The sequence below is a fragment of the Salvelinus namaycush genome, chromosome 19 (genome assembly GCF_016432855.1).
Source record: "Salvelinus namaycush isolate Seneca chromosome 19, SaNama_1.0, whole genome shotgun sequence".
Taxonomy (NCBI): Eukaryota; Metazoa; Chordata; class Actinopteri; order Salmoniformes; family Salmonidae; genus Salvelinus; species Salvelinus namaycush.
In genome coordinates, this window is record NC_052325.1 from 39476123 (window position 1) to 39501084 (window position 24962).

Consider the following 24962-nt stretch of genomic DNA (forward strand, 5'->3'; position numbering starts at 1 on the left):
ACTTTGCTCCGTTCATTTTTCCCTCGATCCTGACCGGGGATGTTTTTCAGTGGCAGGGACTGCCCTGCCACTGAAAAACATCCCCACAGCATGATGCTGCCACCACCATGCTTCACCGTAGGGATGGTGCCAGCTTTCCTCCAGACGTTTTCTCAGACCAGAGAATCTTGTTTCTCCTTGTCTGAGAGTCCTTTAGGTGCCTTTTGGCAAACTCCAAGCAGGCTATCATGTGCCTTTTACTGAGGAGTGGCTTCCGTCTGGCCACTCTACCATAAAGGCCTGATTGGTGAAGTGCTGCAGAGATGGTTGACCTTCTGGAAGGTTCTCCCATCTCCACAGAGGAACTCACCTCCCTGACCAAGGCCCTTCTCCCCTGATTTCTCAGTTTGGCCGGGCGGCCAGCTTTAGAAAGAGTCTTGGTGGTTCCAAACTTCTTCCATTTAAGAATGATGGAGGCCACTGTATTCTTGGGGACCTTCAATGCTGCAGAAATGTTTTGATACCCTTCCCCAGATCTGTGCCTCGACACAATTCTGTCTCGGGGCTCTACTGACAATTCCACACCGTTGCTGACAAGAGGCTAAAAATCAAGGACACAGCCATGCAACCTCCATAGACAAACATTGGCAGTAGAATTGCCTTACTGTTCAGTGACTTTCAACGTGGCACCGTCATAGGATGCCACCTTTCCAACAAGTCAGTTCGTCAAATTTCTGCCCTGCTACAGCTGCCCCAGTCAACTGTAAGTGCTGTTATTGTGAAATGGAAACGTCTAGAAGCAACAATGTCTTAGCCGCTAAGTGATAGGCCATACAAGCTCACAGAACGGGACTGTTGAGTGCATGTAGTGCATAAAACTCGTCTGTCCTCAGTTGCAACACTCACTACCGAGTTCCAAACTACCAATTGGAGCAATGTCAGAACAATAACTGTTTGTTCAATGGCCGAGGAGCCGCACATAAGCCTAAGATCACCATGCGCAATGCCAAGCGTCGGCTGGAGTGGTGTAAAGCTTGTCACCATTGGACTCTAGAGTGATGAATCACGCTTCACCATCTGCCAGTCCGAAGGACAAATCTGGGTTTACCGGATGCCAGTAGAACGCTACCTTTCCAAATGCATAGTGCCAACTGTAAAGTTTTGTGGAGAAGGAATAACTGTCTTGGGCTGTTTTTAATGGTTGGGGCTAGGCCCCTTAGTTCCAGTGAAAATAAATCTTAACGCTACAGCATACAATGACATTCTAGACGATTCTGCGCTTCCAACTTTGTGGCAACAGTTTGGGGAAGGCCCTTTCCTGTTTCAGCATGACAATGCCCCCGTGCACAAAGCGAGGTCCATACAGAAATGGTTTGTCGAGATCGGTGTGTAAGAACTAGCCTGCACAGATCACAGACCTCAACCCCATCGAACACCTTTTGGGATGAATTGCGAGCCGACTGCGAGTCACGCCTAAATGCCCAACATCAGTGCCCGACCTCACTTAGGCTCTTGTGGCTGAATGGAAGCAAGTCCCCGCAGCAATGTTCCAACATCTAGTGGAAAGCCTTCCCATGAGAGTGGAGGCTGTTATAGCAGCAAAGGGGGGGGGGGACCAACTCCATATTAATGCCCGTGATTTTGGAATGAGATGTTTGACGAGCAGGTGTCCACATTCTTTTGGTCATGTAATGTGTGTGTGTGTGTATGCCTAATGTCATCCTGCCAGCTGAGTGCTCACCCGCTTTGGAGGGGCTCCAGGAGTGAGTGGCGCCGAACCGTGAGGTGGAGAGGACAGGCTGATGATACGCTGCGATGACAACAGGGTGACGTGCTGAAGAAGGAATCCTCTCTGGGGACGTGTGTCTAAGCCTCAGTAGGAGCAGAGAGGACTCAGTGTCCCCTTTCTAAAGGAGGCTCATCGGGCAGTCAGTGGCTGCGTCCCAAAATGGATTCCCATTCCCTATTTAGTGTAGCGCACAAGATAGGGAATAGGGTGCCATTTGAGACTCAGCCAGTGTGTATTTTCTAAAGAAGGCTCATCTCGTCTGCTCAAAGGGCTTATTTACGCTAGCCTTTCCAAAGCCGGCTCCGGCCAACCGGACTTTCAGGCACAACCAACCAAGGCACAAATTGTTGGGAAATATACTTTCCCGTGTCCTCTCTCTACATCCAAAGATGATAGATGTAAATGTAAGTCAACGGGGTTCCAGGTTTAGAAAGTCTTAAATGGGTTCAAGTACAGCCTAGCACTGAGACAAGTTTGATCGCCTTGGCTTTAGGCAAGACAGGTGAAGGCTGGGCTGCTTTTTGACACAGTGCCGAATATTCATGTCTCACAGACTTTTCCGTAATTACTGGAAAATCATGTGCTTGCATAAACATATTTTCCAGTTTATAGTGTGAAGAAGTAAAGTGTATACATTAAATGAGCCATTCGTTTCTCTTTCAAGCTTCTGGAAGCATTGCTGTGGAAATTTGGAAGGAAAAAAGGGTAAAAGTAACGTAAAACTATGAATAAGACAAGGTGGTGAGATGGATCTTAGTTTGAGAAGCATGACTCATGGGCCTTGCATTTTGTGTGTAACCGATCTAGCTTGGTGCAGCAGTACTCCCTGAAGTCACACCAGTTTGTGCCACTTTAAAAAGGCCTGACTAACTAGACTGCCTGTAATGAAAGGGCTATGATCAGGGTACGTGTAGCTAGTTTGCCCTGTTATAGAATGTCCTTTGAAAGTCTTATGTGTCAGGTGGACTGAGCTCAGTAAGGCTGCCACAGTTTTGAGGCCAGTTTCTGGTGGGAGTCAATTGGGCAGAGATTTCACATTGTTGATCTTCAAAGGGGCAGCAGGCCCTGTAATAACTTTGAACAATGTAGTTTACATTCTTCGACAGAAGAAAGGGAAGTAAATAATTGGAGGTTGTCATGGCAACTCCGACAGTTAAATTTGTGGAAATCAGGCCTGAAAAGTCTGAACAAGAATCCTATAAATGATATTCCCCCGTGAATCTCTGCGGCTTCTTGACATCCCTCCGTGCACCCATTTAACTTTTAATTAAAATAAAGCTGTTTTGTAGGGCATACCTAAGTTTAATATAGGCATTGTTCAAGGTAAAGGCCATTAAAAAGTCCGAGCCAGTTAAATGTTTTCAGTTAAATGTTTTCTCATTATTACAAGGGCTTGCTTGGACTTAATGGACACTCCAAACAAACGTCCTTTTTCCTGAAAGTGTTTTTTTCTCTGCCTGGGCACCATTCAAAAGGCATTCACTCATTATTATTTCAAAGGCAGGTGGGTGGAAAGTCAGCATAAGGGTTTCCTGTTGAAAATGTTCTCCTAATGTTATTCCCATGGATGAATCACGCTTAGATTGGTTCCTTTTCCTAGATGCATACTTATATTCTCACATGGCGTCGGAGAAGAAGGCAGACGTTTTACGTGTCCCCAACCGATTGTGTTTTTTTGTTTGTTTATTTGCGTTGTTTGTAACTTATCTTTTTACTTATTTTGTACATAATGTTGCCGCTACCGTCTCTTATGACCGAAAATAACTTCTGGACATCAGGACTGCGATTACTCACCACTTTTTTTCCTTTAACGAGTCTGACTTGGCGAACGATATACTGCTTTCTCGGGAACTGGCCCAGATCCCTGTGATTTACGTGAAGAGGAGGTTGGAGGAAAAGGCCAGAGGGCGGGCTGCCTTCTGAGAATTCATAGGCGATCAAATAAACCCCCACTTCCTTCCATTCTGCTAGCAAATGTGCAATCTTTGGAGAATAAAATCGATGACCTACGCAACAAATTAAACTACCAACAGGACATTCAAAACTGTAATATCTTATGGTTCACGGAGTCTTGGCTGAACGACGACACTATTAACATACAGCTGGCTGGTTATACGCTGCACCGGCAGGCTAGAACAGCGGATTCTGGTAAGACAAGGGGCGACAGACTATGTATTTTTGTAAATAACAGCTGGTGCACGATATCTAAGGAAGTCTCGAGCTATTGCTCGCCTGAGGTAGAGTGTTTCATGATCAGCTGTAGACCAATTATCTACCGAGAGAGTTTTCATCTGTATTTTTCTTAGCTGTTTACATACCACCAGCATTGAATGAGCTGTTTTCCGCCATAAGCAAACAAGAAAACGCTCACCCAGAGGTAGCGCTCATAGTAGCCGGGGACTTTAATGCAGGGAAACTTAAATCCGTTTTACCAAATTTCTATCAGTATGTTAAAATGAGCAACCAGAGGGGGAAAAAAAACTTAGGACCACCTTTATTCCACACACAGAGACGCATACAAAGCTCTCCCTCGCCCTCCATTTGGCAAATCTGACCATAATTCTATCCTCCTGATTCCTGCTTACAAGCAAAAATTAAAGCAGGAAGCACCAGTGACGAGATCAATAAAAAAGTGCTCAGATGACTCAGATGCTAAGCTACAGGACTGTTTTGCTAGCACAGACTAGAATATGTTCCGGGATTCCTCCAATGGCATTGAGGAGTACACCACATCAGTCATTGGCTTCATCAATAAGTGCATCGATGATGTCATCCCCACAGTGACCGTATGTACATACCCCAACCAGAAGCCATGGATTAAAGGCAACATCCGCACTGAGCTAAAGGCTAGAGCTGCTGCTTTCAAAGAGCGGGACTCTAACCCGGAAGCTTATAAGAAATCCCGCTATGCCCTCTGACGAACCATCAAACAGGCAAAGTGTCAATACAGGACTAAGATCGAATCGTACTACACCGGCTCTGACACTCGTCGGATGTGGCAGGGCTTGCAAACCATTGCAGACTACAAAGGGAAGCACAGCCGAGAGCTGCCCAGTGACACAAGCCTACAACAACCTTTAAACAGGTGTCTTCACTGACATTTTCAACCTGTCTGAGTCTGTAATACCAACATGTTTTAAGCAGACCACCATAGTGCCTGTGCCCAAGAACACTAAATTAACCTGCCTAAATGACTACCGACCCGTAGCACTCACGTCTGTAGCCATGAAGTGCTTTGAAAGGCTGGTCATGGCTCACATCAACACCATTATCCCAGAAACCCTAGAACCACTCCAATTTGCATACCGCCCCAACAGATCCACAGATGATGCAATCTCTATTGCACTCCACACTGCCCTTTCCCACCTGGACAAAAGAATGAGAATGCTATTAATTGACTACAACTCAGCATTCAACACCATAGTGCCCTCAAAGATCATCAATAAACTAAGGACACTGGGACTAAACACCTCCCTCTGCAACTGGATCCTGGACTTCCTGATGGGCCACCCCCAGGTGGTAAGGGTAGGTGACAACACATCCCCCACACTGATCCTCAACACAGGGGCCCCTCAGGTGTGCGTGCTCAGTCCCCTCCTGTACTCCCTGTTCACTCATGACTGCATGGTCAGGCACGACTCCAACACCATCATTAAGTTTGCCGATGGCGAGACAGCCTATAGGGAGGTCAGAGACCTGGCCGTGTGGTGCCAGGACAACAACCACTCCCTCAACGTGATCAAGACAAAGGAGATGATTGTGGACTACAGGAAAAAGAGGACCAAGCACGCCCCCATTCTCATCTACGGGGCTGCAGTGGAGCAGGTTGAGAGCTTCAAGTTCCTTGGTGTCTCATCACCAACAAACTAACATGGTCCAAGCACACCAAGACAATTGTGAACAGGGCATAACAAAACCTATTCCCCCTCAGGAGACTGAAAAGATTTGGCATGGGTCCTCAGATCCTCAAAAGGTTCTACAGCTGCACCATCGAGAGCATCCTGACTGGTTGCATCACTGCCCCTCCTCTTTTACACCGCTGCTACTCTCTGTTGTTATCATCTATGTATAGTCACTTTAATAACTCTACCTACATGTACATATTACCTCAACTAACCAGTGCCCCCGCACATTGACTCTATACCGGTACCGCCCTGTATATAGTCTCGCTATTGTTATTTTACTGCTGCTCTTGAATTACTTGTTACTTTTATTTCTTATTCTTATCCATATTTTTTTTTAAACTGCGTTGTTGGTTAGGGGCTCGTAAGTAAGCATTTCACTGTAAGATCTACACCTGTTGTATTCGGCGCATGTGACTAATGCAATTTGATTTGATTTGACATTCTAACATGTTGCAGAAGGGTATATCATATATCATATATCAATAGCATTGGATGATACAAATAACATCCTTAATAATGTGTGCATAAACTTGTTTTGGATTGACTAGTAAACATCCTCTAGTGTTGACGGATGAGGAAGATCTACTTCACTACTTATTTTGGACAGAAACAGATGACCGTAGTAATAACCCTGTGCCCTAAGCACACCATTTGGAGGGACTCCCTCTCAGGCTAGACAAGCAAACACTCCCCTCCCCTCCACCCCACCCCCATCCACTCCCATCAGCCCGCCACTGGCCCTCGGTGAGCACGCCTCGGTCACATGACTACTAATGACTGACTGTTTTGCTGTTGACCCCATTCACTGCTGCACAAACAGATGTCTTATCTCGCTGCCAAATTTTGGTCCCTGCATTTAAAGAGCCGCTCCACACGCACAGGAAGGCTTTCTTCTCTCTAATTTCTCTCAGATGATGACGGAGTTAGGAGTTAGCCGGGGCTTATACTAAGAGAACTCCTATTCGGGATGACTCACGGGTAAACCATGTGGAAATTATCCGACACTCAACCCCTTCCTTTGATCCATTGACTATATTACTAGTCAAATTCCCTGTGGAATACAGGTTGCGTGTTGACTATTCCCTACTTCCTATGTTTTAACACATAATGTAGGCAGCCTGCTATCTGAATGGATCTACGTGGCCTATTCGATATTACATCTCTAAAGCCCATTTAATTGGATGAACGCTTCACCATTACCATTTAGATAAGGCAGTCTTTTTGCGCTTGAATATAACTAGTGTGTGTGTGTGTTGTTTGGTTTTGATTATCCTTGTGGGTACCAGAAGTCCTCACAAGAATAGCAAAACAAGGAAAATTCGGACAAGTGGGGACATTTCGCCGGGTCCCCACAAGGAAAAGGGTTTTTCTTTAGGCTTAGGGGTTAGGTTTAGTGTTAGAATTAGGGTTAGGGGTTATGTTTAGGGTTAGGTTTAGTTTTAGGATTAGGGTTAGGGTTTTAGGCTTAAGGTTAGGTTTAGGGTTAAGGGTTAGGGAAATTAGGATTTTGAATGGGACATTTTTGGGGGGTCCCCACAAGGATAGTAAAACAAAGGTGTGTTTGTGTGGTGAACAGGGAGGAGTGTTGCTGACCCCTCTTTCCATTCCAGAGAGCTCTTTAGAGTTATTAGAGCAGCACACACACACACACACACTCTGAGCCCTGGTGCTGCTGAGTGCTTAAACACACTCCTCCCTTCGCCTAGCCATCGATCTCACCCTTACCTCCTCACCAACCCCTCTGATTCAACACATGTCCTGGGTGCGGCTATGCTCTGCTGTTCTTTTCTGTGTGGGGCCAATTCATTTTTCCTAATAGTTGGACGTTGTTTTTTCTGTCAGCGTATTACTTTAGTGTCAGGCTGGCTCTGAATACAGCAGGACGCTGATGAATATTAATGGTGAGCGGCTGCTCCCCGGGTACCCGTAACTGTGTCTTATGTTTCTGCTGATGCTATTGAAATACAGGAAGAAATCAGCTGATGTGGGTCTCATCCAGCCGTGGGGTGCATGCAAATCACTACTCATCACTATTCATGGTGACCCTTTATTAGCTAAAAACACACGCAGACAAAGACAGCAAAGCGGGAGAAAGACATCATGGCCAGGGTTAACCCAATCACGGTAGTCAGATGGATCTCAGAGGGTGTATTCAAAATGGCACCCTATTCCCTAGCTTCTTTTAGATACACCAGTAAATACACCAGCGTTGCAAAAAAAAAAACGGAACAGTCCACGGGAAGCCAGAAGTTAAATCAAATTCAATTTCAACTTACTGTGCCAGTGGGTTGGACTGTTGGTCCTTAAAACAGGGGGAATTTAAGAAAAACTATCTCAAGGAGTGGTCACCAATGCAATCTCCAAGACATTCCTCATCGAACACCAAACATTTCTGTAAAGAACTCAACGATAAAGCCTTTCGCGCTGTCGGAGGTATGTGCACTTGATTCAGCAGCCATAGATAAGGCAAAAGTGTTCCCATTTTGAACCATTTCATATGTCTGAAGGTAGAACTCCACCTACAAGGCAGGCCCAGAGAGCAAATCACGTGCAACTATATAAGGCCTGCCGCTGGCCAATCAGATAGCTCAGATCACCGTGTCTGCACAGTTTCCTCGAGCCATAGACTGTAAAAAGAAACGTTGAACGCACAACGGAGTTGATGCTGTAAGACTTCCAAACTTGTAAAACCACGACTACAGAGAGACAACTAATACAGAAAAGAGCTGCTGTTTTTATGAGTAAGTGCACGTTTAAATTGTTTTTCAGCACTGCCCAAACTTTGTTCAACATTTTTATAAGCCATAAAATGCCTTCTCCCTACTTCCATTTACGCTATAACCAGCACTGCAGCTGCAATTAATAAGTACAGCAGAGTGTTCTGATAAGCTTGCATTGTTATTATTAGCGGTTTGTGTCTTTTAATATTGAGGCATATTTTACTTTTTCTGGTCATAAGAGTAACAACATGAATTGGTGCATGATGCAAAGATTATGCTGTTCGACTTGAGTTTCACCATCACCTGGAAGACTGTGTCCCCGTTTCTCAGCGGAGGGAGGGAGAGCGGAGGGACGGTGAGTCAGATGAGAGACAGCCTCGCCGCTGCTCCCTCCCTCCCCTCAGACTGACCTTCAGATGCAGGCTATCAGTCCAGTAAAAAAAAATCGAATCACTATGCTCAGTCAGCTATGCCTCACAAGTAATCCAACAAATGATCAATTACCAGTGTGATTATATACCACATTTAAAAAATATATATAATTTCAAAATGGTCTGAGAACAACAACATTGGCAGGGAAATTCAAGCATAGCCAATATGCAGTGATAATGTATTGGGCCTATAAATTACTGAACAACCCTCATTGCTACAGAACTGTTTTTAATTGGTTAATGTTGCATAGGCTTAATACGTTTTTTAAAAAGTCATGTTTAAAAAAATAAAATCTGAGCTGTAGATCTCGGCATGCACTTTGAGTCAGAAAGTGATCTTGACTCAGAAAAGGTTGGTGACCACTGCTCTAAAGGAAAGTATTATTAAACAGACTTTCTAAATGTGGGTCTGTTGTAGACCCACTTCCTCTCTGCTTACCATGTCAAAAATAAGTCACCCACAAGTTATTCCTTGTTTGTGCACATACAGTATGGCACACGTACAGGATTGAGGTAAGCAGAGAGAAATGGAACGTCTATTTATGAATAATAATAATAATAACTTCTGGCTTCCCACAATAGCGTGCAAGGCTAGTGTAAATACACCAGCGTTGCTAAAAGCAGCTACCTATTTCCTCTACAGCGCACTACTTTTTGAGCCCTGTGGGCCCTGGTCAAAAGTAGTGTGCTAAAAGCAATAGGGTGCAATTTGGGACTCAGACAGGGAGAAGGAATTATTCATGGGATATGACTGTGTAAGCAGTTCTGGTGATCTCTGGATAAACTACGTTGAAACAGAATCCAATACCTGCCGTGCCTGAAACTGAAATGAATGCCAATAAAGAGATTGAGTTGGAATGTTGAGATGTTGGTGTTTTTCCAGGTGTGTCATGGTGGTCATGGTGGTCATTAACACCTTTAATGTTTCCTGTCTTTTATCACCGTGCAGCAACAAGAACAAGACCCCACCAACCTGTATATCTCCAACCTGCCGCTGTCGATGGACGAGCAGGAGCTGGAAAACATGCTGAAACCATTTGGCCAAGTCATCTCTACCCGGATACTGAGGGACTCCAATGGAGCCAGTAGAGGAGTGGGCTTTGCAAGGTCAGCCTCTGGCATACTGTGCTCAAAACTAACTTATTCTATTCTATTCTAAATGACCACATACTGTAGTTGTAAAATTAACAGGAGTCACAACCCAACATTCCTGAATAACTTTTTTTATCCACATTACAGAAATTGATAGCGTGAGTTTGTGCTATTATGCCAACTCATTGTCATGCAAATGTATGTTGGGCTTGGCAAGGCCAGCAATGGAGTTTACAAGTGCACAAACAGATCTGAGATCAGGCTTAACATTTATATCACAACATCAAAAGTCCCAACAATACATGGCTTCCCACTGGGCATAGACGTCAATTCAATTTATATTCTACGTTGGTTTGATGTAATTTCATTGAAATGACGTGGAAACACGTTGATTCAACCAGTGTGTGACCATTGGGTTGATTATAGCGGCAGCACATTCGTTTGCAATAAAGTGTTATTGTATTTCCACTTATTTTAATTCAGTTTTTCACAAGAGAGATTGAGTGAACACAGTGCGGTTAGCTGTTGATCCTAGGGGACGACAAAGGTTTAATGCAAGGGCTCAGAGAGAGAGAGAGAGAGAGAGAGAGAGAGAGAGAGAGAGAGAGAGAGAGAGAGAGAGAGAGAGAGAGAGAGAGAGAGAGAGAGAGAGAGAGAGAGAGAGAGAGAGAGAGAGAGAGAGAGAGAGAGAGAGAGAGAGAGAGAGAGAGAGAGAGAGAGAGAGAGAGAGAGAGAGAGAGAGAGAGAGAGAGAGAGAGAGAGAGAGAGAGAGAGAGAGAGAGAGAGAGAGAGAGAGAGAGAGAGAGAGAGAGAGAGAGAGAGAGAGAGAGAGAGAGAGAGAGAGAGAGAGAGAGAGAGAGAGAGAGAGAGAGAGAGAGAGAGAGAGAGAGAGAGAGAGAGAGAGAGAGAATGCATTCTGTTGAAAAGGGCGTAATTATAGTGTAAATGGGTGCCTCCTTCTTTCAAGCTCGCATAACAGGACACAAGACTTATCTAAAAGGGTTTGATTCACAAATTAGCAACACTATTTATGGATCATAGGAATGTCTGTCTATGAGAGGCCGTGTTGTCAAGGCCCTGCCTACATGCATGTTCCCCCAGATCCAGACCAAATATATCTTTACTATATCAAATATATGAATATATATTAACCTCAAGTGCACTCTGAGACCTGCCAACCAAGATAAAAGTCCAGTATATTGAGCTTTAAAATAAACTAAATTTTAGGGAAAGCCTGCATTTGTATTCACTCTTAAACATAAAGCACTCTAGGAAGCCACCATGTGATTCTGCAGTATTTATCATGGATTTGATTTAACTTCATTTAACCTGCATATTTCAGGATGGAGTCGACAGATAAATGTGATGCAGTTATCGCTCACTTCAACGGGAAGTTTATTAAGACACCACCTGGAGTTCCTGGTAAGAGACCGATTTCTACAAATCGGTTATTTTCGCTCTTTGAGCAGCAGCACTGCACTCAAGGGTTCGCTCTTTCATTAAATAGCTTCAAATTACAGTAAATGATGGATTGCCTGTTGGTTCATTGGGGTGAGAACCAATACATTGAGTGGTCAGGCAGCGAGGGGTCAAGCAACTGATAATACTGGGTATGTGTGTGGTGATGGCCCCCATAGGGCCCCATAGACCCAACATTATAAGGCCCCCATAGACCCAGCACTAAGAGGCAGAGTGCAGAGCTGCCTTGTGTGGCCAGAGAGCTGCCTGCCTTCTTTCCCACTCTAAGCTATTTAATTGGATTATTTGACTCAAATAGTGTCCTCTGGCCCTGCTGCCTTTAGGAGAGGACGGGGATTACAGGGCCACAGCTGCCAAATGTGATGTCTGTGTTTCCCAGCCAGGCGTCTTAAAGCCCACTCCCAAGCTCAGCAAGAGCTGGCCGCCTGATTGACAGTACAGTAAGCAATGCAGACAGCACCGTGCATACTATGGTAGCGTTTGTGAAGCCCCTCTCTCTCTCCCTTTGTTCCCTTTCTCTCTCTCTTTCTCGCTCGCTCTCCAGCGCCACCGGAGCCCTTGCTGTGCAAGTTTGCTGACGGCGGGCAGAAAAAGAGGCAAAGCCAGAATAAATTTGTGCAAAACAGCCGCGCGTGGGCTAGAGACGGCGATGCTAGACTGGTGAGTGCTGCTGCCCTTTCCTTTCAGCGTGCATTTTGGATGGAGTGTGAATTACTGTACATGGAGGAGCACATCTATCGCGGGCATTCTGGCTCCAGTTTTAATGAACATGCGTGAAGGTTAAATCTTATACCAAAAACGGACAGATTTATGAAGTGTAAATACAGTAGTTAGTCCACAGGTGTCAAGGGGAGATGTGGTTGTGTGTGTAGGTTGCCTCAGGGTATGGGTTAGCTCCTCTCATTAGGTTAGCTCGTCTCATTTTAGCTCTTGTTATTTTGTATGTCCCCAGGCTGGAATGACCCTCACATACGACCCCACCACAGCTGCTATGCAAAATGGGTAAGAAGAGCCACTGCAACAAATTCATAGTGTTCCTATTATCTTGTAGGACTTTATAAACAGTTGAATTTCCTTCTACAGATTTTATGTGTCGCCGTACAGCATCGGAAACAGGATGATCGCTCAAACGTCCATGTCTCCATATATCTCACCTCTCTCCACGTACCAGGTTGGCATCTACCTCATTCAATTTCAATGGATAGATGGGTTTGCATGACTTTGAATAGCGTTACTATTATATACACCCATAATACACATTTTCTGTAACTGACCAGGTATTTATGAACCTTTTATGACACTTATCTTGGGAGTGTTCTCCTTGGAGGATTGTGGTTCGGGATGTGAGGTCACTATGGCCTTTCTCAGAGCTGTGTGTGTGTGTGTGTGTGTGTGTGTGTGTGTGTGTGTGTGTGTGTGTGTGTGTGTGTGTGTGTGTGTGTGTGTGTGTGTGTGTGTGTGTGTGTGTGTGTGTGTGTGTGTGTGCGCGCAAGGGGGCCCGTGCAAATAGTCCAGGTAGCCATTTGATTAACTGTTGAGCAGTCTTATGGCTTGGGGGTAGAAGCTGTTCAGGAGCCTTTTGGTCCCATACTTGACGCTCCGGCACTGCTTGCCGTGCTGTAGCAGAGAGAAAGGTCTATGGCTTGGGTGGCTGGGGTCTTTAGACAATTTTCCGGGCCTTTCTCTGACACTGCCTAGTATAGAGGTCTGCGTCCCAAATGGCACCCTGTGCTCTATATAGTGCACTATTTTTGACTCAGGGCTCTGGTCAAACTTAGTGCGCCACATAGGGAATAGGGTGCCATTTGGGACGCAGTCCTGTAGTGCTGAGCCAAACACAGAGGCGTGTGAGCTCCTGAAATAGCTCTCTCCCAGTGCCTGCCCTGTGCTAGTATATTTACAGAGTGTATGTGTGATGTTCCAGGTACAGAATCCCTCCTGGGTTACTCACCAGCCCTACATCATGCAGCACCCAGTAAGACCAAATATACTACCTTTCTCTCGCCATCCTTTACTCTACTGCCTCTTTCCTCACATCATCTCCAGTCCTTTTCTTTCCTCCCTCACTTTGGAATGTCATGTTTCTCCTCTCCTTTTTTCCTTTCCATCTTATCTCTTCTGTTCTTTCTTACTCTGGTCAGATGCATAAATCAGCTGTTCCCTTCTCTTTGTGTTGTTTCGAAAAGAGGAGAAACAGGGATGTGAAAAGGGACATGGGGGGTGATGATGCCACACATACAGTACAGTGTGTGACTGGGCTCTCTGGGATTTACTGGCACTACAGTGTTGACAAAAATACTAGCACCAGGATGCCTGGCTCCCTTGGTGTTGCTCACCACACGACAAGTTGGAAACACTTCAAACAACTTGTGTTTGATGACTGATTCCATTTGTATTTCCTAACAGATGGTTGGGAGCTGAGTAAGTATTGCTCTGTAATAAAGTATTTTTCATTTTTACAAGGAAATAGCGGTTCCCAATGGATGTTTTTACAAATACTCCTCCCCATGTGCCTCTAGCCTTTTCAGTGTTAATCAGCCAGGATTGTCAGTGTCTGTGTTCCATTTGGCACCCAATTCCTTATAAAGTGCCCTACTTTTGACCAGAGGAATATGGGCCCTGGTCAAATGTAGTCCACTGTACATGGAATAAGTTGCCATTTGCGATGCATCCAGTGACTTCTAAAGCCAGTATGACCAGCTACCTTGTAATGTGGATACAGGATATGAAGTCCGACACACTGAGCTCAGTTGATCTCCCTCTTGGTCTGAAACCCAACACAGGGCAAGCCCTGGTGGAACGATAAATGATTCATGAAGGAAAGGGATTTCATCTAGGTATTACTGCAACCCTCTCCAGCCTCCACCTGTCTGCCCTGACTAGTGCCAATAGACTGAACAGGATCCCAAATGGCACCCTGTTCCCTTTATAGTGTACTACTTTTGACCAGGTTCCCTTCGGGCTCGTCAAAAGTAGTGCACTACATAGGAAATGGGGTGCCATTTAGGACACAGTCAATCTGTCCTTCTTTCTCTCTTCCCCTTTCTCTTACTCCTGTTTCTATCATTTAGATATTTTGGGTAGTAACCGTGGGTTTGTATTGCATTTACTTGTTATAAGTACAAATAAATATAGGATCTATGGATGTCTGTATGCCTCTGCTACCCTCTGCTGCTCTGCTCTCATCCTCACACTCTCTGTCCCAGGGAGCGGTGATATCGCCCTCTATGGACCATACTATGTCACTACAGCCTACATCCATGATGAGCCCTCTCACTCAGCAGATGAGTCACCTCTCCATGGGCAGCACAGGAACGGTAAGAGGGGAATGGTCAAGGGGTCAAATAGGTCAACACTGGGTTCATGTGTTACATAATTAGAGCAAGGGCCATACCGTATGTATCTCAGAGTAGGAGTGCTGATTTAGGATCAGTTTGGGCTAATAGATCAGGAATAAGAATACATGGACCTGATCCTAGACCAGTGCTCCTATTCTCGGACACTTGATAGATACGGCCCCAGAAGTACATTTGATGTTGGGATCTGTATTTTTTATCGTCTTGAAGTAGAATTTTAGATGTATTTATAGTTACACTGTTCTTTCCTTCTTTGCAGTATATGGCTGCAAACTCTATGCAAGGAGCCTATATTCCCCAGTATGCACACATGCAGACGGCAAATGTTCCAGTGGAGGTTTGTGATTAACTTACTATTTATAAAGTACCTGAGGTATAAGATTTTAGCTATAAGATTTTAGCTCTACGTACTACTTGGGTGTTAAGACACTAGGTAAAAGAGGTCATTCACATAGATAACTATTGATGTATTTATAGATGATAAACTGCTGCTGAGCTTTATCCAGTCTTAATTTTCCTTCCAGGACAACAGTCAGCAACAACAGATGGAGTCATCCGGTGATCATTCTCCTTACACCTACCAACAAACCAAGTAACACGGAGGTACAGTCGGTGTCTTATATTGTGAATGGGGTGCGATTCAAATGGCACCTTATTCGCTATATATAGTGCCCTAGTGCACATAGTCCTCTGGTCAGAATTCTACATAAGTGGTGCAAATTGCAGTTCCACCCCTCAAAAATCTATTTTTTTTAAACAGTTAAGTCTTCAAACTTAAGACATTTATTTATGATGATATGATGATATGTTCATGATATGTTCTAATTCAATCCAAGGCAATAACAAACATATTTTTTTCAATGAATGTAGTACCAAGTCATTGTTTATACCACTATTTATATTAAGAGGTGGCTGTCCCAAACCCTGACTATAAAGTAATTTATGATTTTCTTATATTTTTCACACTATTATTTGAATAGAACCTATTGAGTTGTTCTATTATTACATTGAAAGATGCTGATCTAATTAGTCGTTTTGTTTATTTTTAAACATATATGTCCCACCTTTTAATGTCACTACCAAAACACACACATTCAAATACTGTGGAATGAATGTGCCTTAAGCCACACCCCTACAAATATCAACAAGTGATGGGATTGCACATCATGGCCACATGATGAGTAGTCTGTCTGCAAAGATTATGGAGAAAATGTGTGAGCAAGTTGGTAAATCTGCATGTATTTTTAAGAATTGTCACTACCGAATATCTAATATATCAAGTATGGTTTTGGTTTGCTGGGATTTACATCTGTCCAAATGAAAGATAGCCAGCCATATGTTACCTATGGGGATTCTTTAAAGTCCAAAGTCAGCCAAACCAAAATGGTCACAACCAAAACAATTGACACTATAGAGATATATAGAGGTCTCATCTTTGTATCTGTGCCATTTATGTGACAGCACGGGCAGCGCCATTGAGGTTATCTCCATGTATAGTTGCATGTGCCATTCCCTACCAACTGAGCTGAGGACTACCATATGGGTAGTGGACAAGTGCACACTTCAGGAAAAAGTATAGAGTGTTGAGAGGCATAGTCAGCAGGGGGCTCCAACTCTCCAAGAGCCCAAACATTGATATCTATTTGGCCAAGACATAGACTTCTCTAATGTGCTATACTGTACCGTACAGTGTTCCCCTAGGATTTTTTTCAGCAGTGGTGGCAAAGTTAGTGTAGGGATAGGGGGGACCCTCATAGAGGAATTTTAAAGTAACTACTCAGTGTTTCCAGATTTCTATCAAGTACTACCTATAATATCAAGTATGACCTATAACTAGTTTTCCTTACAGAAAAGTGTAATTACGTTTGTTAAAATGCCTAGTGTTGTCACGATACCAGAATTTTGACTTTGATACCGATACCAGGTTAAGTATCACGATACTCGATACCATCACAATACAATACATCTTTTGAGTTCAACGTCATGACATATGGAATTTCTTACATCAACATTTTTCAGAGACATCCATGTACGTATTAATGCATCAATTATACAATGATACAGTCAATTTGACTTTGTTTTTACCAATCTAACTACACAACAACATAATGGTAATCGTTTATTTGAATGGTAAACCTCTATTGATAAACTGGGTAAATCAAGATGTAGCTTAGGCCTGTTTACAATACAAATGAATGCATATTCAATAGGAGTGTGTGCATGCGTTGAGTTATTGAGCCTGTTTGCATGGGGCTACAGATTAAAAACAATCTGTTTCCCTTCCATGTGGGATTTATTGTATTGTACTTATCAATAACATTGGCATAGAAGTAGTAGGTTTTTAAAAATTATAATTATTTATTTTATTAAAGTGTGCACTGTTTCTTTAACCACTAATGACATCATACACAAGGCAAGAGGATGGGAGGTCCGTCGGTTCGATGAGGCAATAGATCATCTTTGGGAGAGGTGAGAGAGAGACTGATTAAAGTTTTGGTGGCAATCAGCTTTAAAATCAACATATTTTGCGTTATGGTTTGCATATTATCACAAACAAAGTAAGTTACTAGGGTAGTGAATTGATGTTAGCTTCAGCTTTAAGCTAGCGATGAAAGTTAGACTAGAGAGCCCACGCCTAACGATCCCCCGCCCACTTCACTTCCCTCCATTGAAAATAAATGGAGCTCCGTTGTTTCATCGCTCCAACGTGTTATGTGGACTGCACTGTAAGTGGACCAGGTAAGGTGCGGTATAAGGGGAACATCGGCTGCGCTGATAGATAGACTTAATCCGTGAGACACTGACAGAAGTACCGAAAGTAACAACAATTCTAGTAACGGACCGTTTTTCATGTTCTAGTATTGAAAAAGTCCCACGGTTTCGGTATACCATGCAACACTAATAGGCATAAATTACGCCAACAACAGAGTGGTGTTGGCATATATATGGGATCAATATCATGCCAAATGTATTTACAAATGTAAATCACCAATCCACAAATGTAAATCACTTTCCACAAATGTAAATCGCTATCCACAAACGAACACCTTTTGATTTGTATTTGTAAATCGATATATTGCATTAGAATTGTTTTATAACTGCAGATATGCAGGTAATTTCTAAGGGCTTTAAGTAAAATGACTGTCATAAAGATTTGCGCATAGGAAAGATATGAGCAAACATGACAGATATGGAAAACCTGCAACTCCATATTTGGAAGCTCATAGGTAACCTGATTTTTGCCAGTGATTTGACAACAAGAAAAAGACAAAGTTCTCACGCATAGAAAAAAAGATTTGTATACCGATTTGTAGTCGTAGAAAAAAAGTTATCACGTGTATAAAAAAGTTCTCACGCTAGAAAGAAATTTCTCACTCTTAGAAAGCGATTTATATTAATAGAAAAAAGGTTTGTACCCATAGAAAGCGATTTATATAAATCGCTGGCAGCATTTAGTTCGGCCATGCCTGCCTTTCAAGGCTGCAGAAATTATAGTATGGTAACCATAATATGTTAACCATGTGTAACCATAGTATGTCCAACGTAAATAATTGAAACCCTAGCCCTACATTACTCAACCCGTGCATCACCCAAATAGTTGAATTAGCTGGCCAGTGTGATAGCGCCACTAAATGTGAAGGATATGTCATACATTGTAAGTAAGTGATTATAATCCATCCGCTGTCTCATGTTGCACAGACGATGAGCATTAAGGAGACATAAGTATTCCTGAGGCCTCTAACCGTTTCCCCAGGAGAAGCAGGTAGAAGGGAGGTGTAGGATATGGGATCAGACTTGGTAACAGAATTGCTTCTGTCCCTCTCCTCGCACCAACATGGGCTTGAAATAGGGACCCTCTGCACTCATCGACAACATCGACACTCCTCGAAGCATCGTTACCAGTCACTCCACAACTACTTCAAGTTCTCAGAGCGAGTGACGTCACCGAGGGAAACGCTATTAGCGTGCACGGTCAACTAGCTAGCCATTTCACACCGGTTACACTCACCCTCTTTGACCTCCTTCTTTTCCGCAGCAACCGGTGATCCGGGTCAACAGCATCAATGGGATCAACTTTTACGATCAACTTTTTTTCTACGACTACAAATCGCTTTCTTCGCGTGATAACTTTTTGTCTTTATGGCAGTCATTTTACTTAAGGCTCTTGGAAATGACCTGCATATCTGCAGTTATAAAAAAATATATAATGCAATATATCGATGTACAAATACAAATCAATAGGTGTATGTTTGTGGATAGAGATTTACATTTGTGGAAAGTGATTTACATTTGTAAATTGGTGATTTCAATTTGTGGAAGGTGATTTACATTGGTGGATTGGTGATTTACATTTGTGGAAAGTGTTTTACATTTGTGGAAAGTGACATTTTGTGAATTGGTGATTTACATTTGTGAATACATTTGGCATGATATTGATCCCATACATATACCAGTCATTAAAAATATTAACGCAAGTACATTGCTGATTGGCCAGCTCATCCTCCTCCAGACTGCTGATTGGCCAGCTCATCCTTCTGAGGAGTATCAGATCATACTCTGAGGAAATAGCAAGCAATTTTTAAAGTTTGAGGTGGGGTTTTTGAAGTGTTTTTTTTTCTTTCTACAATTTATGCTTTGGCCTCAAATACAAGTATTGGACAAGTCAACAACATTGTTATGAGTTAACACAATATAAACTTTTAAAAGTGAGATTTTCACTGGGCAGTTACATTAAAGCTAATTTCCTGCAATTCTACACATTTATAGAGTTTTAAAAAGTACTCATACTCAAAACCATGAAAATGAATAACCCATGGAGGCCAAGATGCAAATACTAGTACAATTAATTTAATCCATGCTCAAAAGAATACAAAAAGTGAAAGTGCAGGATGCTAATAAAACATTGTAATTCACAGTTTTAAAGCTTCTTTCCTGCAATTCTACACATTTTGCCATGGCTTATGTCGTGTTCTTATGCTATCAAATATTAGAACAAAATCAGTGTGGGCCCCATGCCATGACATTTCTGGAATTAAATAGATTTTCTTCACTCACCCATCTACACACAATACCCCATAATGACAAAGTGAAAACATGTTTTTAGACATTTTTGCAAATTTATTGACAATGAAATACAGAAATATATAATTTACAGTTGAAGTCAGACGTTTATATACACCTTAGCCAAATACATTTAAACTCAGTTTTTTTTTTATTTTTTTTTTACAATTCCTGACATTTAATCCTAGTAAAAATTCCCAGTCTTAGGTCAGTTAGGATCAGCACTTTATTTTAAGAATGTGAAATGTCAGAATAATAGTAGAGAGAATGATTTATTTCACCTTTTATTTCTTTCATCACATTCCCAGTGGGTCAGAAGTTTACATACACTGAATTAGTATTTGATAGCGTTGCCTTTAAATTGTTTAACTTGGGTAAAATGTCTCGGGAAGCCTTCCACAAGCTTCCCACAAAAAGTTTGGTGAATTTTGGCCCATTCCTTCTGACAGAGCAGGTTTGTAGGCCTCCTTGCTCGCATACACTTTTTCAGTTCTGCCCACAAATTTTCAATGGGATTGAGGTCAGGGCTTTGTGATGGCCACTCCAATACCTTGACTTTGTTGTCCGTAAGCCATTTTTCCACAACTTTGGAAATATGCTTGGGGTCATTGTCCATTTGGAAACCCATTTGCGACCAAGCTTTAACTTTCTCGCTGATGTCTTGAGATGTTGCTTCAATATATCCACATAATTTTCCTCCCTCATGATGCCTTCTATTTTGTGAAGTGCACCAGTCCCTCCTCCAGCAAAGCACCCCCACAACATGATGCTGCCACCCCCGTGCTTCACGGTTGGGATGGTGTTCTTCGGCTTGCAAGCCTCCCCCTTTTTCCTCCAAAAAAGGTCATTATGGCCAAACAGTTCTATTTTTGTTTCTTCAGACCAGAGGACATTTCTCCAAAAACCACAATCTTTGCCCTCATGTGCAGTTGTAAACCATAGTCTGGCTTTTTTATGGCGGTTTTGGAGCAGTGGCTTCTTCCTTGCTGAGCGGCCTTTCAGGTTATGCCGATATAGGACTTGTTTTACTGTGGATATAGATACTTTTGTACCTGTTTCTTCCAGCATCTTCACAAGGTCATTTGCTGTTCTGGGATTGATTTGTACTTTTCTCACCAAAGTGAGTTCATCTCTAGAAGACAGAACTCGTCTCCTTCCTGAGCGGTATGACGGCTGCGTGGTCCCATGGTGTTTATACTTGCGTACTATTGTTTGTACAGGTGAACGTGGTACCTTCAGGCGTTGGAAATTGCTCCCAAGGATGAACCACCATTTTTTTCTGAGGTCTTGGCTAATTTGTTTGGATTTTCCCATGATGTCAAGCAAAGAGGCACTGAGTTTGAAGGTAGGCCTTGAAATACATCCACAGGTACACCTCCAATTGACTCAAATGATGTCAATCAGAAGCTTCTAAAGCCATGACATAATTTTCGAGAATTTTCCAAGCTGTTTAACTGCACAGTCAACTTAGTGTATGTAAACTTCTGACATTATTATTTTTAAAATTCTTTAAGCTGTGTCAAGTTGGTTGTTGATCTTTGCCAGACAGCCATTTTCAAGTCTTGCAATAGATTTTCAAGCTGATTTAAGTCAACTGTAACTACTGTAGTCCACTTGGGAACATTCAATGTCGTCTTGGTAAGTAAATCCAGTGTATATTTGGCCTTGTGTTTTAGGTTATTGTCCTGCTGAAAGGTGAATTTGTCTCCCAGTGTCTGGTGGAAAGCAGACTAAACCAGGTTTTCCTCTAGTATTTTGCCTGTGCTTAGCTCTATTCCGTTTCCTTTTATCCTAAAAAAAGCCCTAGTCATTGCTGTTGACAAGCATACCGATAACATGATGCAGCCACCACCATGCTTGAAAATATGAAGAGTGGTACTCAGTGATATGTTGTGTTGGATTTGCCCCAAACATTACGCTTTGTATTTAGGACACAATGTCAATTGCTTTGACACATTTTTTGTAGTTTTACTTTATTGCCTTATTGCAAACAAGATGCATGTTTTGGAATATTTTTTTTCTGTACAGGCTTCCTTCTATTCACTCCGTCATTTAGGTTAGTATTGTGGAGTAACTAAAATGTTGTTGATGCATCCTCAGTTTTCTCCTATCACAGCCATTAAACTCTTTAACTGTTTTAAAGTCACCATTGGCCTCATTGTGAAATCCCTGAGCGGTTTCCTTCTACTCCGGCAACTGAGTAGGAAGGACGCCTGTATCTTTGTAGTGACTGGGGGTATTGTTACACCGTCCAAAGTTGAATTAATAACTTCTCCATGCTCAAAGGGATATTCAATGTCTGCTTTTTTATTTGTACCCATTTACCAATAGGTGCCGTCCTTTGTGAGGCATTGGAAAACCTCCCTGGTCTTGTGGGTGAATTTGTGTTTAAAATTCACTGCTCAACTAAGGGAACTTACAGATAAGTGTATGCGTGGGGTACAGAGACGAGGTAGTCATTCAAAAAGCATGTTAAACACTATTATTGCAAACAGAGTCCATGCAATTTATTATGTGACTTGTTAAGCAAATACATGTTTACTCCTGAACTTATTTAGGCTTGCCATAACAAATGGGTTGAATAATTATTTTCTCAAGACATTTCAGCTTTTCATTTTTAATAATTTAACAATTTAACAATTGTAACAATTTCTAAAAACATAATTCTAATTTGGCATCACGGGGTATTGTGTGTAGGCCAGTGACACAAAATCTCAATTGAATCAATTTTAAATTCAGGCTGTAACACAACATAATGTGGAAAAAGTCAAGGGGTGTGAATACTTTCTGAATGCACTTTACTGGCACAATAGACATAATAGTAATAATAGTAGAGGGGGTTACTGTAAATAAACACTTGCACTTACGTTTTTTTTTTTAAACAGTCATTCCGTCTATCCTTCCGGGTAAAGACATCAGTGACTGAGCTGTAAAACTCTTCCCTGTTGGCCATCAGTTTTAGAAGTCTAAATGGAGATGATGGCAAGGGTTGAGAGTCGTCCTGGGTCGGTCCGGTTTCCACTGTATGTCTTTATCCGTTTCAGCGCAGAAAATTACTTTTGTGGCTGGTATAGTGAGGACCAGTTGCAGTAACTTTGTCGCCTTTGTCCAGGTGATTTGTCTACCATTTGTTAACTGTACAATCCAACAAAATCAGCCTTAAATCTAACAAAATTAAGTTCACCAAAGTGGTCAAACCTGGCTCACATCTGAACATTGATATTGTCCAGTGTGTTGTAGTAGATTCGCCCCCTCTCTACTCTGATTGGCAGTTTACTATGAGTTTCGCTTTTTGCCAGACACAGTTCATTGCATTTCTGTTTGAATTTCTCATAGAAACGATCAAAGTCTTGTCGCTGGCGTTCCAGTGCTTTCATTGTGTCGCTGAGGGTACGGCAGAAACCCATATCCATCACTTTGTTCTGCAGAACATGGAAAAGCGCGTCAGTTTCATTGAAAATTCCATCATAGGCCATGAGCAAAAAAAAAAACTGTGGCTCCTGAGTGGTGCAGCGGTCTAAGGCACTGCATCTCAGTGCTAGAGGTGTCACTACAGACCTTGGTTTGATTCCAGGCTGTATCACAACCGGCTGTGATTGGGAGTCCCATAGGGCGGAGCACAATTGGCCCAACGTCGTCTGGTTTAGAATTTGGCCGGAGTAGGCCGTCATTGTAAATACACATTTGTTCTTAACTGACTTGCCTAGTTAAATAAAAAAAATGGGTTGCTAACGGTCCATTTTTTCCCAGCAAAGGGTTAAGGCATGTAATATTTCCACATAGTTGCCCCTGGTCCTGTTTGATGAGCTGGCATTCTCATCATTACCACAAAATGCCAACTCGGCAGCATGTAACATTAATTAGCTAGATCTTTCAAAATCTCCTTCAGCTTTGCATTGTGCATGCTGATGTTCAATCTCTGTTGTTCATTGCCAGATCTATCCGTGAGCTGCCAAATGTCTTAAAAGCTATCTGGCTTTGGATATGAGACACAGATTTCTCGTGCTTCTTGAGTGCTGTAGACAAGTTGTTCTAGTCACAGTATCCGGCTCTTGTCCACACGCTGTCACTGGTGGAGAACAGCAAGCGGGGGAAGCGGAGTCCACTGCTAGTAGCGCAGCCACAGAGCCAGTCTTTCCGGGCCTTGATACCACTCAGATTGAAATAATCGTGTTAGTTTCTGTCCCTTCCTTTGATGTAGGTTTCTAAACCCAGGTGTTGTTCTTCCCTCCCTTATCACACCCTGTTTTGCTAGAAAACTGTTTCAGAGGCAATATGTTAGCCATCCTGATCAGCTTACTTTAGCTAGCAGTAAAACAAACGTAACCGCCAAAAGGCGGCAGATGACATGTGACGTCCATAGGCAGGAGCGAGCTCTTCCTATCCTCCTGCCTATCCTCCTGCCTATCCTCCTGCCTATCCTCCTGCCCATCCTCCTGCCCATCCTCCTGCCTATCCTCCAGCCTATCCTCCTGCGTATCCTCCTGCCCATCCTCCTGCCTATCCTCCTGCCTATCCTCCTGCCTATCCTCCAGCCTATCCTCCAGCCTATCCCATTACATTTTTCACTCCAGTACGTATGCACATTTATTATTTGAGTGCAATGAAAATGAATGGGAGATATTGACACATGGAAGGCAGCAAAGCGCTCTGCCTGCTTTTCGGTGTCCGTTAGCTGGGAGTATAAGGTAGAAACACGCACGTCATGTCAATGCCTTGCATTGAGTTTGGAGTTTGAAGGGCGGGAGAAAGGCACAAGGCAAGGCTGCTTTTCCTCTGGCCACCTTGCACATTTTGTAGTAGATCACCGCAAATTTGGGAGGTACTAGTTCAGAAATCCATTTTATCGTGAAGAAAAAACATGAAGAGAACAAAATTATTATTGATAATATTTATATGTATTCATTTTTCATGACAGTTGTTTTTTAATTCGTTTTCACAAGGTAGGCACTGCCTACCCTCCCAACCCTGACCGCACGTCACTACTCTACTATACTGTACCCTACTCTACTGTACCGTACTGTACTCGAGTTTACTCTACTTGAGTCTCTTATAATTGATGAAAGGGCCCATGGACTCTCAGATCTAGTGGTCTTGAGACCACTAAAGACAACATAAATTCGGTCTTTAACTTGTCATGGATTTAGCTC

The 24962-nt window shown here is 42.8% G+C and overlaps 1 protein-coding gene across 4 annotated transcripts in view; it reads left to right on the forward strand.

Moving 5' to 3' along the window:
- Positions 1-24962, forward strand: part of LOC120064413 (RNA-binding motif, single-stranded-interacting protein 1-like) — a 66282-nt gene that overhangs the window by 37606 nt on the left and 3714 nt on the right. For all 4 annotated transcript variants that reach the window (XM_039014977.1, XM_039014978.1, XM_039014979.1 and 1 more), the window contains exons 5-13: positions 9774-9931; positions 11259-11338; positions 11940-12055; positions 12348-12397; positions 12479-12566; positions 13320-13370; positions 14602-14712; positions 15011-15088; positions 15276-15354. In XM_039014977.1, the coding sequence (XP_038870905.1) occupies positions 9774-9931; positions 11259-11338; positions 11940-12055; positions 12348-12397; positions 12479-12566; positions 13320-13370; positions 14602-14712; positions 15011-15088; positions 15276-15347 (804 nt within the window). In that variant the 3' untranslated portion in view covers positions 15348-15354. The remainder of the gene's footprint in view (positions 1-9773; positions 9932-11258; positions 11339-11939; positions 12056-12347; positions 12398-12478; positions 12567-13319; positions 13371-14601; positions 14713-15010; positions 15089-15275; positions 15355-24962) is intronic.